At 39.2% G+C, this 16,476-nt stretch overlaps 1 protein-coding gene across 2 annotated transcripts in view; it reads right to left on the bottom strand.

Annotated features, from left to right (window-relative positions):
- L3mbtl4 (L3MBTL histone methyl-lysine binding protein 4) overlaps positions 1-16,476 on the bottom strand; it is a 448,777-nt gene that overhangs the window by 191,704 nt on the left and 240,597 nt on the right. For both annotated transcript variants that reach the window (XM_052750167.1, XM_052750168.1), the window contains one exon: positions 108-222. In XM_052750167.1, the coding sequence (XP_052606127.1) occupies positions 108-222 (115 nt within the window). The remainder of the gene's footprint in view (positions 1-107; positions 223-16,476) is intronic.

Here is a 16,476-nt window from a genome sequence, read left to right on the forward strand (position 1 = left end):
TATCTGTGACTTAGCTTTCAAATGACTGTAATGACACGAATAAGCACCATTAAGAGTGGAATTCATGCTAAGCATTTCCAAGCAACAACAAAGAGAAAATTACTTACCATATGGTACTTCCAGTGGGTGCCCTGTCACGTCACACCACCCAATGGGGTGAATGTCAGGGCTGTCAGCGTCCATCCAGTAGTCGTATTTATGGTCCCAGCCATCAAAATGAATCTGTTAAGAGGAGTTTGAGGAATTACTATTTTGTTATTACTAGTTTACTTTTCCTTCATTGAAATATGTGAAAACAGATATCTGAAGCTGAAATTGAAATGGTATTAATCACAGCTTCAGCAGAAACAATATTTTAAGTGTGCTATCACATAGCCTTCTAACGTTGCCATGAAAGGCTCCTGTAACACATTTTCAGATAAATTAAAGAGGCAGGAAAATGAAAATTTTATCAGAAATTGACTAAAACTGGGGAAAGGAAAGCCAATGTGTTTTCTCAGCTAAGCCAATACTAGAATGATGAAAAGGGGATAGTGCTTATCCTTTGTGACTGTCCTATATAGCTACCACAAATACCATGTCACTGTCATAGATGTAACAATCAACAAATTGACTTCATTACAAGCCCATTACTGATGAAAAGGGTGTGAATCAAGGCATAAAGAAACAATATGTTCCTAAATCCTCACAAATGGGCAGAGAGACTCAGCACACAATCAAGGCAAGCAGAGAAGACAAAAATTACTGGGGTTGAGGAAACACCTCAGTGGAAGAGTGCCTGACTAGTAAGTATAGGTCCTGAGTTCAAGTCCCAGAACACACACAAAGACATTACTAGATAGATAGATTATTAAAGGACAGTGTGAGCAAAGACTCTTGTGATAGGGCCTGAGTCAAGTTTAGAAACCCATTCAGTATACCAGCTCATTTATTATCGTTTTGTATTTTATTTATTAAACACACAGTTATCTGTATACACACATACATGTGCATGTACATATATATGTATATGCTCCCACACATGCTCCAAATTATGCATGTAAGAAATTAAAATTCCAACAATTTATGAAATGAAAATTAAATACTTAGTTCTTGAATATAAAAACTATGTTATAAAACATGCTGTCTGTATGAAAAAGTGAATTTAGTATGAAGTAAAACAACAAATAATTCTACTCTTCTCTTGTGTATTTTCTTGTTTTCATTGCCAATTAAATAGAGAATACACCATTTTTAATGCAAAATTGTTATTCATGTCATGCCTGATTGTACACACTAATCATTCCAGCTACTACATTCTGACAACAAACAACCATAAAATTTTTTTTAAAAATCTACTTAGAATGGCATTTCTTTTCAAATAAAAAGCATAAGTATGTTTCTGAGACAAGATCTTGGTATACACAGGTTGGCCTTGAACTCTCTATAAGTCCCAGGATGGCCTTGAACTCTCTACATGTCCCAGGATGACCTTGAACCCCACATTCATGTCACAGCCTCCCTAGTGCTAGGATTACAGGCATGTACTACCACACACAGACACACAAAAATGAAGTCCATAAGCAAAAGAAAGTATTCCAGATAAAGCCTTAATTTCTGCCTAGAGAGAGTTCCTTGCTTGCAATCCACATCAGAGTAGAATTGATCACATCATCCATCCTGTGCAGAGGACACACGGGCAGCAGTTCAGAGTTGAAAAAGGATGAGAAGCTGAAGGACACCGTGAGGGAGAAGAAACAGCCACAAAAATAAGTTTTCAGGGGATACTGACAAGATTTTGGTCAAGGGTGAGAGGATAAGAAGCCATGCAAACTCCTTGAGAAACAGAAACACGAGAGGTCGCATGCTACTATGAGTGCAGAAAATAGTGGTGAAGATTCTTTAGTCATCCCTTCAAAATTTGCCTGAGCCACTAAAGCCACCGTACATGGAGAAAGAATTCAAATAAGGGCTACTCTAGTTCAACCCTATGAACAGGGTAAAGCCAAGAACCAACAGGTAAAAGAATCACAAATAGTTAGCTGTATGACAACACCTGCTTTTTAAAGAATAATCTCATTCTATATCCCATCACTTAGGAAATGCAGTATACAATGTAATTATTAGACATAGAAGTAAGTGAATGAACATGAAAGATGATCAGTGTTTAAAGGAAGCAGCCAATAGAAACAATATAAGATGAGCCAGATGTTGTCGTTGTCATTAACAGAAAAGAACTTTAAAGTATCTATTAAGATATTTTTCAATAAAAATAGTCTTCACGGATAAACAGATGAAGAGCCACAGCATAGACAGTGTAAACATGAAGCAGGAGAAAGTTCTAGAACTGGAATGCACAATCTCTAGGGTAAACATCTTGCAAACTGAATAGCATGGGAGAAGAGGCAGGAAAGAGAACACATGGCCTTGAACAAAGACGCACAAGAAGTACAACCTAAAGAACAGAGTGTACAAGGATGACATAATAAATAGGGCCCTGGGGACTTGCCAGGTCACATCAAGTCTAGGCTGCAGAAGAAATGGCCCAAGAGGAAGAGCAGGAGAACAGTCACAACAAAGCAAACCCAGAAGGATGGAAGTTCAAAACCTCCTCTGTACCTCAGCTCAAACCACTATTCTACAAATGAAAGAAGAATGGGAGAACTCAAGCTCAATAAATAAAGAAGAAATTGAAGCTATGAATACCATGAAAGGACAGGACAGTTGGCTGACCATGCACCAGAAACCATGAGCCATGAGGCAATGAAAATGTCTGCCAACTCAAAATTTTAAATTAATTCATCCTTCAAAAAATGAACTAAAGAAACAGCAATTTAAAAAAAAAACAGAAAAGTAATCAAATATAGACTTGTGGTACAAGAAATGTTAAATGAGACATTTTAGGCTGATGGGAAATAGTGAAACTCCCTTCAGAGGAATAGTGAAGAGCAAAGGTGTGAGAAAGGCAAGGTCAACTCCTCACTATAGTCATGGTCAGTTCACCACACAGCAGACTAAAGAAGAGTAACAGGGTCATCAACACTAAAAGAGACGTATTTCATCTAGTTCTATGCACTCTGACAGATACTCTTGACTGATGTACAGAGAATGGCTTCCCTCAATCTGACAAGTGGCGGGGAGGGGGGAACATCAGTAAGAAACTTACAGCCAGTACCATATTAAATATTATTTCAAAAAGAAAAAGTTCAGTATGAAGGCAAAATAAGAGATAAATTATTCACACATGATTTTTTTTTCTGTAGAAAGTGTAAGATGGACAAAAAATACAGTAAGAATTTATCAATAGTTCAGAATTTAAGAATAATGTAAGATAATTGTGTTTCTGCATACTGACAACAAACAACTGTAATAAATTGTTTAAAAATCTATTTAGAATAGCATTTCTTTTAAAATGAAAAGCATGGGTATGGTGGTATAGAGCTATAACTCTAGAACACAGTCAGGTGAGGCAGGAAGATTGAGAGTCCCAGGCCAGCCTGAGCTAAACTGTAAGACCCTGTATGCCATGCTCCCACTCCCCACTGCTAACACCCAAAGGAGATCTTAGCAAAGCATGTAAGAAAATAACAAAAAGTGGAAGATCCTCATGCTGTAAGACATCGCTAAGGCAAATTCAATATGACCCACATCCATGGAGAACATAACTATGTCCAGAAGACTACCAAGTTTTGTAGATGTCATTTCTCCCAGAATGCTCTATACATTCAATACATTGCACCGAAAACAAGAAGCAAGCACTTGGGAAACCGAGGCAACAGAATGGCCACTTTCAGTTCAACCTACTTTCCACAGCAAGTTCCAGGCCAGTCTGACCTGTGTAGGGACAACTTTGTCACAAATATTACATAACAAAGGCAAAAGACATAAGGCTTTCTTCCAGTATCACTGAGAAACTCACTGTGATGTTGTATAAAAAGGGAAATGATGTAGTGTGTTCTGAATAATTTAGAAAAGAGGGGCAAAGTTGAAGAATTTGTACCTGGCTTCTAGTTATAGTGCAGGCACGATTTTTAAGACAGTGTTGAACTGGCTGGAGAAACAAACACATTAACAGAAAAAAACAATATATATAACAGACTATATATATATACATATATATATGTGTATATATTCAATTCATTTTAAAATAATATATCAAAAAGTATTTGATGAAGAAAGGACAGCTTTTCAACAATGTCCTTGAAGCAGACATGTAGACATTCATACTTAAAACTAAAATGAGTGGACTAAATCTACCTTACAGTCTACATACAGGTTAAATTAACCTTATAGTTCACATATTAATAAACCTGAAGTGGATCATTGAGGCAAAAGCTAAAACTGTAAAACTTAAGATAAAAATTTAAGAATCAGATAAAAACCTCTGTGATACTAGGATATTTAGGGTTTCATATGCACATGCAGTAACCATAGAAGAACAAATTGATAAATTCAGTTTTATCCTTAATCAGACACTCCAGTTTCTCAAAATAATAACAATAAGAAAAGGTAAACTCAGAAATTTGCAACATATCCATCAGACTACAGATGACAAAAAATCCAATCAAATTTGGGCAAAAAACCTCACAAGATACTTTGAAAACTGAACTCTCGCAAAGGATCAACAAACAAAATGTCAACACCAACCTGCTCAGGGAAACCAAACCACATGCCACTGCACACCACTCAAATGACTTAAACCCATGTGACAGCAGTCACTGGTGAGGCTGGTGATCGCCAGTGTACCAAAACAGGGAAGTCTAAGAAAGACACACAGGACAGGCCAAGCAAGTTTAGGAACTCTGCTGTGAGAAGTCAGACCTGTGTGGTTCAGCTTTTGTACAACTGGGTCTAAAAAGAAAAAGTAATACAGTTTTCAAAGTACCTTTGCCAGTAGATACAATGCTTTTATATACTCCACTAAACACTTTCCTATGTTCGGTGAGGCATCCTTAAAGATCATTTCCAAGGCTGCATGTCCTTACTTATGATAAAACCTTTCCTCACCCTTTGGTGGGATTCTCCCCTCTCTGCAGGAGTTAGCTAAACTCAAGATACACAATAAGTATTTTGAATCCATAACATCTTTATGAAAGATATTTTCATCATTTCAGATCTTTATATCTCTAGAGTGAAAAATCCAATTTTAAAAATTCTAACCAGATGGTCAAGTTATTAGAGGGTATTGGCACTGATGGATATTTACAGAATCTCTCTGAAAAGCTAAGAGGCACTTTGAAAACCAAATCATTTCTATCATCATGCTCCATACATTTATAATTTTTCACAAATCTGAAAGTCCAAAAAGCAAATGCAGATTCTTCTTGCTCTTGTTTATATGGACTTGAAACCAGAGGTCAGATCATTCATCAATCATTGCCTTCCATTCTTGTCACCAGACAGTAACATTTGCAATGTACTAACTTGGTATCCAGTAGTTATCAGTAGCTAATGCCTTAGACATTGAGGAGTTAAATCATCATGTTAAAAAAAATCACTAAGGATTAATTCCTTAGTATAAATCTGAAGTTATGTAAAATCTGAGAGATGATGTCCTTCAGTGTCTTCCAGTGCCCACCCTGGAACTTCCACGCAGCCCAGTGAGTTCATCTTCCTCTTCAGTCCTTTGCTGGCATTGTAGTTCTTAGCGCTTCATACAGTGCAAGGGCTCAAAACCCCTGTCCAAGCAACATATAAAATGGTAATCACGGTAGATGGGAGATAGAATATTTAGGAAAAACTAAATCCCAGTCACAATAATTTTATTAGCATAAGTAATTACTATACTTGTTTCTTCTGTCAAATGATTTTAAAATATTAATTTCCAGTTTAACAAGCTTTGAACATATAGATTCAAAAATCTCCTAATCTATTCAAATGCTTACATAAGTTATCAGCACACAGTGATACTACCTTACTTATATGTGGTCTTTACAATATCTGGTCCAGCTTCAATTTGATGCATAGCTTAGATAACTTAAAATGCATTAAGTTGAAGGTGGACCCTTAGATTTCATTACAGACAAAGAACTGAATTTTAGTAGGTTATCCTGGCATCTATTTCTCACAGCTACTGGTGCTAATGAGGCTTCAGTTCCTTGTGCTCCCTGTGAGGCAGAGCTCTGAGCTTTATTAAGGGACAACATTCAGGCATTCAGAGTAGTATGCACTCCAGGTGTCTGTTCCATTACTGGCAGAATGCTGGACCATGTTTTTACAGAACACCACTGTAATCCAAGTGCAACAATGCTGGTCATGGTGCAGCACACTTTGATCATGTATAATATGTACTATATATGTTATATGTAGAATAATGCCCACAATATATTGTTTTACCAAATGATTTACAGAGCTTCTAAGAAGGAAAAAGTTTGGCAAAATCAGATCTCAAAGCCAGAAAGGGGTAAATTTTACTGAGAAGAACATGCAAGAAAATGAACTGTGAGGCTATCTTGACTTGCAAACAGAATCTAGAGCAGAATTAACACACACACACACACACACACACACACACACACACACACACACACACACACACACAATAACTTTCATGGTAAATATGAGATAATACTGAATAATGAAGAGATGATGCTCAGAACAATGGATGGCTTTCCGTGATGACTAGTGCATATGCAATGGACCAATCAGATTATCTTTACATCCAGGCAAGGATGGACGGGGAAAGGCTGTAAAAGGACAAAAAAAAATCACATATATGTACTTCAAAAATAGTTTATTCTCATATGTCACTAACCCAAATTTACATACAAAGCTGCTAAGATACACATAGTGAACCTGCCATTTCCATCTCACTGTGACTTTGAAAGTCTTGCTTTCTCCCAGGCAAAATGCACAACCCATTTCCTGTGTTCTTTCCCATCACATGTCCATACTCTCTCTCTAGGTGCGTACTCTCAACCCCTTTCCCAGAACACTTTCTCCAAATCTACTCACGATTTCCAAAAATCATATACTTGTACCTTCCTTCTATTCCATTTCTAATTCCATTTCATTCCACCCATTTTGTGTGTGTGTGTGTGTGTGTGTGTGTGTGTGTGTGTGTATGTTTATGTGTCTACGGGTGTGGCAGAGGTCTGATGTCTTCCTTTCTCTATTATTGCTCTTCACCTTTTTCTCTGAGACAGTTTCTCACCAGGAGCTCACCCACCCCACCGATGGACTAGACTGGCTGGCCAACAAGCCTCAGGGATCCCTCCCCTCCTCTGCCTTCTAGTGCTGGGACAATAGTTGGGAGCCATGCACAGCCTGGGACAAGAACTCAGTCCTTGAGTTCGCTTAGCAAGCACTTCACCACTGAGTCATCGCCCTGGGCAAATTATGTGGGAACTTTTAGGTTTATATTAAAAAATTAACAGTTTTCTCGACAGCTAATCTAAACTTATTTTTGTGTTTCAGTGCTCACATTGATCATAATTCTTAAGGTCGTGGTTTTGCAAAATTCAGTGAGCAAATGGTAGCCATTTCATCCTCTAACAAAACACTTAGCACGCTGTGGATTAAGAAGGAAGATGGAAGTCTGCATGTTTTAGCTATATACCCTCCAGTAATTGTTGAGTGTAGTCCTGAGGTAATTTTTTTTTCAGTGCTTCTATAAGGTATGACCATGGCAACAGAGTGGTTCCTTGATATGTTTGCCATTAAACCCATGGTTTTATCTAAAGCAATCAGGAATAATTTTTTTAAAGTTGAATGCCCTCTCACTTTCATACGAGAGGGAACCTAAGAGAAGTCCAGCTGGAGGGACGATGCAGAGGTCATTCACCTTCACTCACGACAAATAACATCTGCGTTAAGTTTCTGTTTCTCCAGATCCATGGTTACAGTTATAACAAATATAATCCGTTCTTCCCATAGGCCATGATTTCTCCATAAAATTACCACCAGAAATAAAAATGCTCAAATTTATAGTAGAATTCCAAGTGTTTTAATTCTTGTTAAAAACAAATCTTTAAATATCTCATCTCTAGGAAATGGTGACAGACACATTTGGTGCCCTGTGGCTGCACATCTGTAGGTAGTATGACAGGAATAAAAAAGCCTCTTTCATAAGTAGTGTGAGGACAAGTAACCTGAAAATCAGCTTATGATTAAAGCTAACATAAATATTTTCATTACCTCTGCCATAAAGTTTATAAAGTTTGAAGCACTGGAGCAGTAAATTGAGCTCTGATGGCAAACACTGCACATTCACTGTTAACTTAGAGACCATTTCCTTTCACAATTCTTCAGCAGGTTGCCACCACCCTCATCTAGCCCTTGTGGAAGAAACTGTTTCAGTCCACATTCTTAATTTGCCTTGACATTCTAAATTTCTACTGTAGATCTATCTGCATGCTTATCAACTCAAGAAGGATGCAAGCAGTTTATGTCAGAGGTTTCTGTGAACATAAAGGATATGAAGTGAGGTGGTAATGTACAGAGAGACATTAAGTTTCTGGACGTCGTGGCAAATGTCTGGAAGCCCAGTATGGGGAAGACTGAAGCAGAAGGGCCATGGTAAGCTCAAGGCCAACCCAGACTACAAACCAAACAACAAAAAGAAGAAGCGTAAAAGTAACAAATGGAGATTGTTAACAATAAAGAGATCAGTGTTACCATCAGACAGAGAGCACAACCCAAAACTGTCTAGGAAAGTCAAGAGATAACAGTGACAGATAAAGTGGCCATAAAATGGCTGCAAGTAAATATTCGATTCTCAGTAAGCTAGAAGCAGTGGGGAAATACACAGTTCTCATGTGGTATGAGAAAACTGTGTTGCAGTTAGCTGCAATTTTCAAAATTTCCCAGTGAGAGTTAAGCGCACAGAAATTAATATGAGGAATGCTGCAAAAATAATGTGCATTATGACACAATGCACACATAGTGAAACATACAATTATGCACTATCCACATGGGTAATGTCAGCTAAAAGGAAACACCTATAGATATTTAGAGAGGCTAGGAGCTCATGCATCATGAGAATGATTTTCAAAACGTCTGAGGTAAGAAACATAGCAATCAGTATCTTACATAAACATGTATTCTAACTGCTGTTCTAATAGCTTACATAAGGATCACAGAAAAAAAACCTCATGACCTTATAAAAGGAATTTGAGCCTTACATGTTACCAACAGTAAAACATGAAGATCGTGAATCATTCCTTTTATATGTTGCCCTGCACAGAATGGGGCATAGCATTGTTGAGATTGATATATGTAGTATTTAAGAATTTGGATTTGAATTTAGTCTTCACAAAAGCCACAGTCTATAGGGAGACTGATCTCTTAACATCTATGATTATGATAATGAGCTTATAATAATATGATATGATAATGCAAATGACTCTGAGCTGTTATAACAGAATAGCCAGCCAAGGACCAGCCTGTCTCCAAGTGTTGGATCCATAGTGCAAAGGAAATACTGATGGAGTGAGTCACTATTTCATGCAATTGTTATTTTTGAGAATTCTGTAAATAAATTCTGCATTTCTGTATTTATCAATGTTTTAAAATACTAGATGTTTATGCTTATAAAAATAAATCATAATGTGGGTTATAGAAATGTATTTACTAGCTTATGTTTATGCTACAAGTTACAATTTATTATGCATTTTCTTTATATACTTGTAATAAATGAATATTTCATTGTTTTCAATAAGCATGCTTTTGGATATAAATTTGTTCTATTTAAAAAATAAAAGAGGGGCTATTTTATTATTCAGCTTACATATTAGGTATAATAATGAATGTTTATTTTCTGAAATTCCTAATTCTAATAAATTTCTGTACAAGTATATAGGAAGTTTATGACTAATAACATACAAGAAATAATAAAACTATTGGTTTAAGACTTTAAAAAATAGCAATAAACACTGTAAGAGCTTGCAAATTTAATGACTGTGGCTTTCTCTACAGGCAGGAAAATGTGGGAAGGAGAGTCATAAGACAAGAGCCTCCAAAAATAAGACTTGTTGAATAACTGTTTGCACACAAATAAATACAAACCAAAGCGAGAATTTGCTCACGTTTTGTTTCTAGATAAGGATTCCAGGATAAGATGCGGGGTTTGAACTGGCTTGGGGCAGTTTCTTTTGCTGCTGATGTGAGAGCCTATGAAACTCCGTTATGATCACAATAAACTGAGGTCCTACAAAATAGCCAAATCAAAATCTGCAGTAGAGAAATGAAGGTTGGTGCCCAGGTCTTCTTTAAGATGGAGAAGGCCCAGGTCAGAAGTCAGAACCACAGGAGGGGCTGGTAGGCAGGCCCTGAAGGAACTGCACCTGCAGAAAGTGAGGCCTGTGAAGAGAAGCACAGAGCACTAAAGCAGGGGACTGTGTGCACATCCCCAGGTACACTGGTCCAGAAAGGAAGGCCTTTAGAGACCACACTAGCAGCCTTCACTCTTTGGGTGAGGGGTCGGTTTGGGCCAGTGCCAAATGTTAACAGGAGTTAGGAGGGTAGGAGCAGAGAGATGTTGAAGGTTACTTCCAGACTTCCTTCCTGCTGGACCCAAGGTCGACAGACACTATATTCCTCCTGACTCTCTCCAGAAACTTCCTTCTCTTTTTCTCTCCCCCACCCCACATCTCGCTGGCTGCTCTCCATACTGACTAAAATGCTGTGGGTCACACTTGGTATGGATTCTGGGTTTTTTTGTTTTGTTTTGTTTTGTTTTTTTGTAGAACTAATAATATGATTCTGTAAATAATTGGCAAGAATTCTATTACAAAGTGGCGACAAAGGAATAAAAAGTAATAACACTAAGACAAAATAAAAGATAAGACAGTCAAGATAGAAAGAGCAAGAAGGGGATATAGGATACTACTTCAAATTGAGTGGTGTGGCCATCAAAACAGAGGCAAAGGGACAGGAGAAATTACAATGGGCATGGCTGACAGCAGCCAGAGCCAAGTGATCCTGGGGATGCAATACCCAAGGCCCCCATGGGCACCTACACACACGCAGTACTCATAAGATCATGTATATACATATACATAATAAAGAAGACTACAAGGTTTCCACAAGAGAGCTGTGTGCAGGGACATGGGAACATGTTACCAGCATGTTCTTGCAAGAGTGACATAAGACAAGGCTGAAGAAATGAGGCAGAGATAGCATTATTAAGTCTCCGATAAGAGAGATACTGGTTTTCTTGGAAGATGGTAAGACAAAGGAAAATGGCAAGACCGAAGATGTGAGAAATGGCGCATGGCCTTCACTGCTCCAGTCTAGTGCAAACAGAAGTCCATTGAGAAAACTGACATGACTATTTGGGTCAGAGTAGGCTTGTAGCGTTCACTTTCTATGGTGAGAGGAGATGGCCTGTGTTGTGGTAGAGTCTCATCAGAGAGCAACAAGGCAAGCTGGCAGGCAAGTGGATGACTACTCAAGGTTTGTTGTTTAGTTGGTATTGTCAAATTAGAGAACAGGCACACAGATGAGAGAGGCAGAGAGAGGGGAAGGGACAGGGAGAGAAAAAGCGTTAATTAGCATATGTCTTGGGCCTTACAACGCATGTTAGTTTTCTCTAGACTTGAATGCCCATGGATACCTAAGAAGTGGTGGGACAGACAGGGCCTGTGGCCTGTGTGAGGCTTCAGAGAAACAAACAGTAGAAACAGCATGATAGGAGACGGCTAATAAATAAGATCAGAGCAGATAACTCAAAGTCTGCCCTTTGTGATGCCAAGGCCTCACAGGTACCATGGGGCCAGTGGCAAAGGAATTACAAATACATGTGATTATGGTATCAACAGCTCATTACTTTCTTTGATGCACTCTGTGAGCAAAAACAAGCCTATTAAGAAAGCTGACATGACTTTCAATCTACTAGGTAGATGCTGGTGAGACCCAGATGCTTGTTTTCAGCAAATGCACCTGAGATGCTGTTTATAAATGTTTTATCTAGTCTCTTTTACAAAAGGAATTTGCAGTCTCCCCCCCACCCCCGCAGCATCACTCAAAAATTGACATTATTTATCTAAAATGTCCAGTCATAATAGACAAAGATGTTGGCCAAGTTTCAAGAATTCATTGCAGGGTTAGTGGGTTCCATTTACAGGATGATTACAATCATGTCCTGGGAGCTGTACTGGGTCATTAGAGGAAATGTATGCCACTTCTGAGGAAGATGGAGATCCAGCTTAAAGTATGTTATTAATACAAATTCTACCCAGTGCTTGTGTTAACGTAGACCAATCCCTCAGAAGTAGGCAATTTTTCCATTGAAGGCAGGAGTCTTCCCCACTTTATCTGTAGCCAATGATTCATAGCAACCAGCACAATGACTCCTAAAGCACACCAGACTTCTGTGGAAAAACAAGTCATGTTCAAGACAGGAAATAACTTTGAAGCAAGAAAGGAGATGGGATGTTTGTAATGAATGCTTTTATATGATATCCTATATATTTTTTGCATAAATGTCAGATATTTAACTTATTTTGGATGAAATTATCCTTGCCCAATAAGGTTCCTGATATAGAACAAGCAAAGGAAGAAACAGACCAGGCACTCATTCACAACCTGGGTCTCTTCTCTAAAATTTTATAGGACATGGTAGTAAACATTATGCAAATTAAAGCACTAGACACAGACCTAATCATATATAGATAATTTTCTAATTAACTAGTCTAGACCAGAGCAAAAAATTTACTGTTTTCTAGCTGAAATTTTTCCAAAATGTCTGTATGCATCCCTGAATATTTCATGGCTAGTGATTTGTCTCCTTTTGTTTCTTTACTTTTCTACTTTGGAGTCTCAGGACATGAATCTCTAGTTATAAACCACTGTCTTCACAGAGGTTATACACAAGCCTTACTAAACCCCAATGACAGCAGAAGTCAATACTGAGAGTAAACTGGTGATATTTCTAATCATAGAGATAGTTATTATACATGTAAGTGCTGCCTACTACGGTTCATATTAAAATGTGATAGAAATGAGCGTGAATAAATAATCAATGGTATTTTTTAAGAAGCACTCGATCAGGAAAACATGCTGAGGTATCACCTCACCCCAGTAAGAAAGGCTCTTATCAGAACGACAAACAAGAAGACACATGGTTGAAGATGTGAAAAGGGACGTGCTTGTACAACTGTTGCTTGGGAAGGAAGGCGAGTACAGCCATTTGGGGAAACAGTATGGCAGTTCAAAAAAAAAAAAGAACAGAAAAGAAAAGGAAAGGAAAAAGAGAACTGCTATATGATCCTATGCTTCCATATCTAGATACACACATGGAAATAAAATCAAGAGGTCAGTGAAACAGCGGTTTTCCCACTTTTATTATAGTGTTATTTATACTAGCAAAAAAAAATCTAAGTTTCTATCAGCTGGTGATGACTGGATTGAGGTGCACTACATATGCACAGTGACATGCTACGCAGTCATACAACATTTGCACCAGCATATATGGGATTGAAGATCATTATGTTAAATGAAATATGACCAGACACCAAAGGCAAGCTGATCAATGGGAACTAAGTTGTGGTTGGGAACAATTCTGTGGTCATCAGGAGGTATGATGATAGAAATCACTTGTGTCCCAGTAGAGTATTACTCAGCTGTTAAAAACAAGGACACCAGGACGTCTGAAGGCAAATGGATGGAACTAGAAAAAAAATCATCCTGAGTGAGATAACCCAGATTGAGAAAGACAAGTATGGTATGTACTCACTCATAAGTGGATATTACTTGTAAGATAAAGGATAACTATGCTACAATCCACAGACCCAGAGAGACTAGGTAACAAGGAGAATTCATGGGGGGACACCTGGATCTTCCTGAGAAGGGGAAATAGAAGAGATTTCCTCAGTGGGCTGAAGGCAGGTGGGGATGGGAACATGAGGAATCAGATGGAAGGAAGCAGGGAGTACTGAAGGAGACTACTGGAAACAGGGTGGGGGGCGCTCATGTTGGGGTCAAGTAAAAACCTGGCAGAGGGGAATCCCCCAGGAATCTACAAGGATGATCTCAGCTAAGGCGCCTGGTAATAGCAGATTTGTAGCTTGAACTGGCCATCTCCTGTGACTAGATTGTTGCCTAGCCCAATTGTCATCAGAAAGGCATCATCCAATAACTGATGGAAACAGATTCAGAGAGCCACAGCCAAAGATTAGGCAGACTTCAGGGAATCCTGCAGAAGAGGGGGAGAATGGATTTTAGGAGTCAGGGGGGTCAAGGACACCATAAGAAAATTCACAGAATCAACTAACTTGGGCTCACTGGGGCTCACAGGGACTGAACCAACAAGCGGGGAGCCTGCATACAACTGACCTGGGCCCTCTGCATACATGTCACAGTTGTGTAGCTTGGTCCTCATGTGGAACTCCTAACAGTGGGAACCGGGGCTGTGTCCAACTGGCTTTTGGGACCCTACTCCTCATACTGGGTCACTTTGCCCAGCCTTAATGTAAGTGGAAGTGCTGAAGCTTACTGCAGCTTGACAGGCCATGTTTCGTTGATAGTTGTGGAAGACCTGCCCTTTCCTAGTCAGGAATGGAAGAGGAATGGATTGGGGGGTGGGAACTGAGGAGAGGTTGGAGGGAGAGCCTGGGAGGAGAGGAGGAAAACATGACTGGGATGTAAAATAAAAATGAAAAAAAAATCATGTGTGTCCAAAACCTAGACAAAAGGATCTTCAACGTTCTGAACAGAAAGAAATGTGGTGATACTGTGTTCCCCAATATATTGTGCACCCTAATAAATTTATCTGGGGTCAGAGGACAGAACAGCCACTAGATACTGAGACCAGAAAATGGTGGCACACACACCTTTAATCCTAGCATTACGAAGGCAGAGGTCCATCTGGATCTCTGTGAGTTCAAAACCACACTAGAAACAACCAGGCATGGTGACATACGCCTTTAATCCCAGGAAGTGATGGCAGGAAGCAGAAAGGTATATAAGGTGTGAGGACCAGGAACTAGAGCCTGGTTAAGCTTTTAGGCTTTTAGCTGCAGTTCAGCTGAGATCCATTCAGATGAGGACACAGAGGCTTCCAGTTTGAAGAAACAAGATCAGCTGAGGAATTGGCGAGGTGAGGTTGGCTGTGGCTTGTTCTGCTTCTCTGATCTTTCAGAGTTCACCCCAATACCTGGCTCTGGGTTTATTTTTATTAATAAGACCTTTTAAGATTCGTGCTACAAAGAAATGATAACCAATTATCTAGACATGCTTGCCTTGATTTAGACAGTGCATATTCACACAAATATGTGCAATTGATAGGTATGTATATCAATTAAATGCTTTTAAACATTACAAGACGTTTACCAGTCAGTGTTCTAACTCTATAACCCCCCCCACACACACACACACACACACACACATCTTAGGGGGCTTCTGCTTTGGGGTGGCTTGAATAATAATTGTCCCCCATAGGTTCAAGTATTTGAGCACTTGGTCCCCATTTGGTAATGCTGTTTGTGAACTTATGGAACATTCAGAGGGTGGAGCCTTGCTGGAGAAATCATGTCAGTGGAGGTGGGTGTATAGCCTCTCCCCACTTTCTGTTCTCTCTCTCTCTCTCTCTCTCTCTCTCTCTCTCTCTCTCTCTCTCTCTCTCTTGTGTATGAATGAAAAAATGTGCTTAGACAGCTTGCTGACCCTGCTGCCCACCCTCTGGAATTGTGATCCAGAATAAATCCTTTCCTCCAGAAGTTGCTTTTGTCAGAGTGTTTCATTACAACACCAGAAAGTCAACTGGAAGAGGTAGGATGTTGAACTTCATGACAAGAAAATTAGATGGACTAGAATTATAAAATGCCTTAGAAATGAGAAGCCTAGAAATGGTGCTTTCTAATGAAAATTGGGGTTCCAAGCAGGTTGGATGACTTTAATAGCAGGCAAGGGGGTACTACCCTTTCCTTCGTGATCTAAGGGGGGCTACTGCATCCACCCCCAAATTTTTGTTGAGTTTGGTGCTGGATGAGGAACTAGTCCAACCACAGAGCAAATGTGGCCAGGGAGCTGATGGCCATGGACTTACAGGACACTGTGTGGAGGAATCACAGGTATTAGCCTCTTTCTCTGAGCACAAAAAGGTCAGGAGCTGCAGGATCAGGAAGCTGTATGAGAACTCCTGATATCTTGGCCATCTCTCTGCCATCAGATCATAAGGCAGAGGCTGTGATAGTCAAAGAAAAGTCTGTTTTCTCAATATACTTGACACTGGAGACTTAAGACTAAACTACCAAATACCTCAAGCCTGCTCAGCCCTCATCTGCATCTGTGTGGTCAGCCTTTGAATTAGTTTTTTTTTGTTTTGCTATGATAACTCACACGCTTTGTGACTTTAAACAACAGACATCCATTGTCTTGTAGTCCTGGGGCAGAGTTCTCAACGAAGTGCAGCAGGTCCACACTCTTCTCAATGCTCTATAGAAAATCACATCTCACTTTTCCTGGGTTCCTTGGGCTTCCTGTGCTACCTATCCCATTTTCTGTCCCATCCTTACACACCTGTTCACCTCCCTTTTGTCTTTCCCTTGCAGCCTTTTC

The sequence above is a fragment of the Peromyscus californicus genome, unplaced genomic scaffold (genome assembly GCF_007827085.1).
Source record: "Peromyscus californicus insignis strain IS unplaced genomic scaffold, ASM782708v3 Scaffold_21__1_contigs__length_65335640, whole genome shotgun sequence".
NCBI lineage: Eukaryota > Metazoa > Chordata > Mammalia > Rodentia > Cricetidae > Peromyscus > Peromyscus californicus.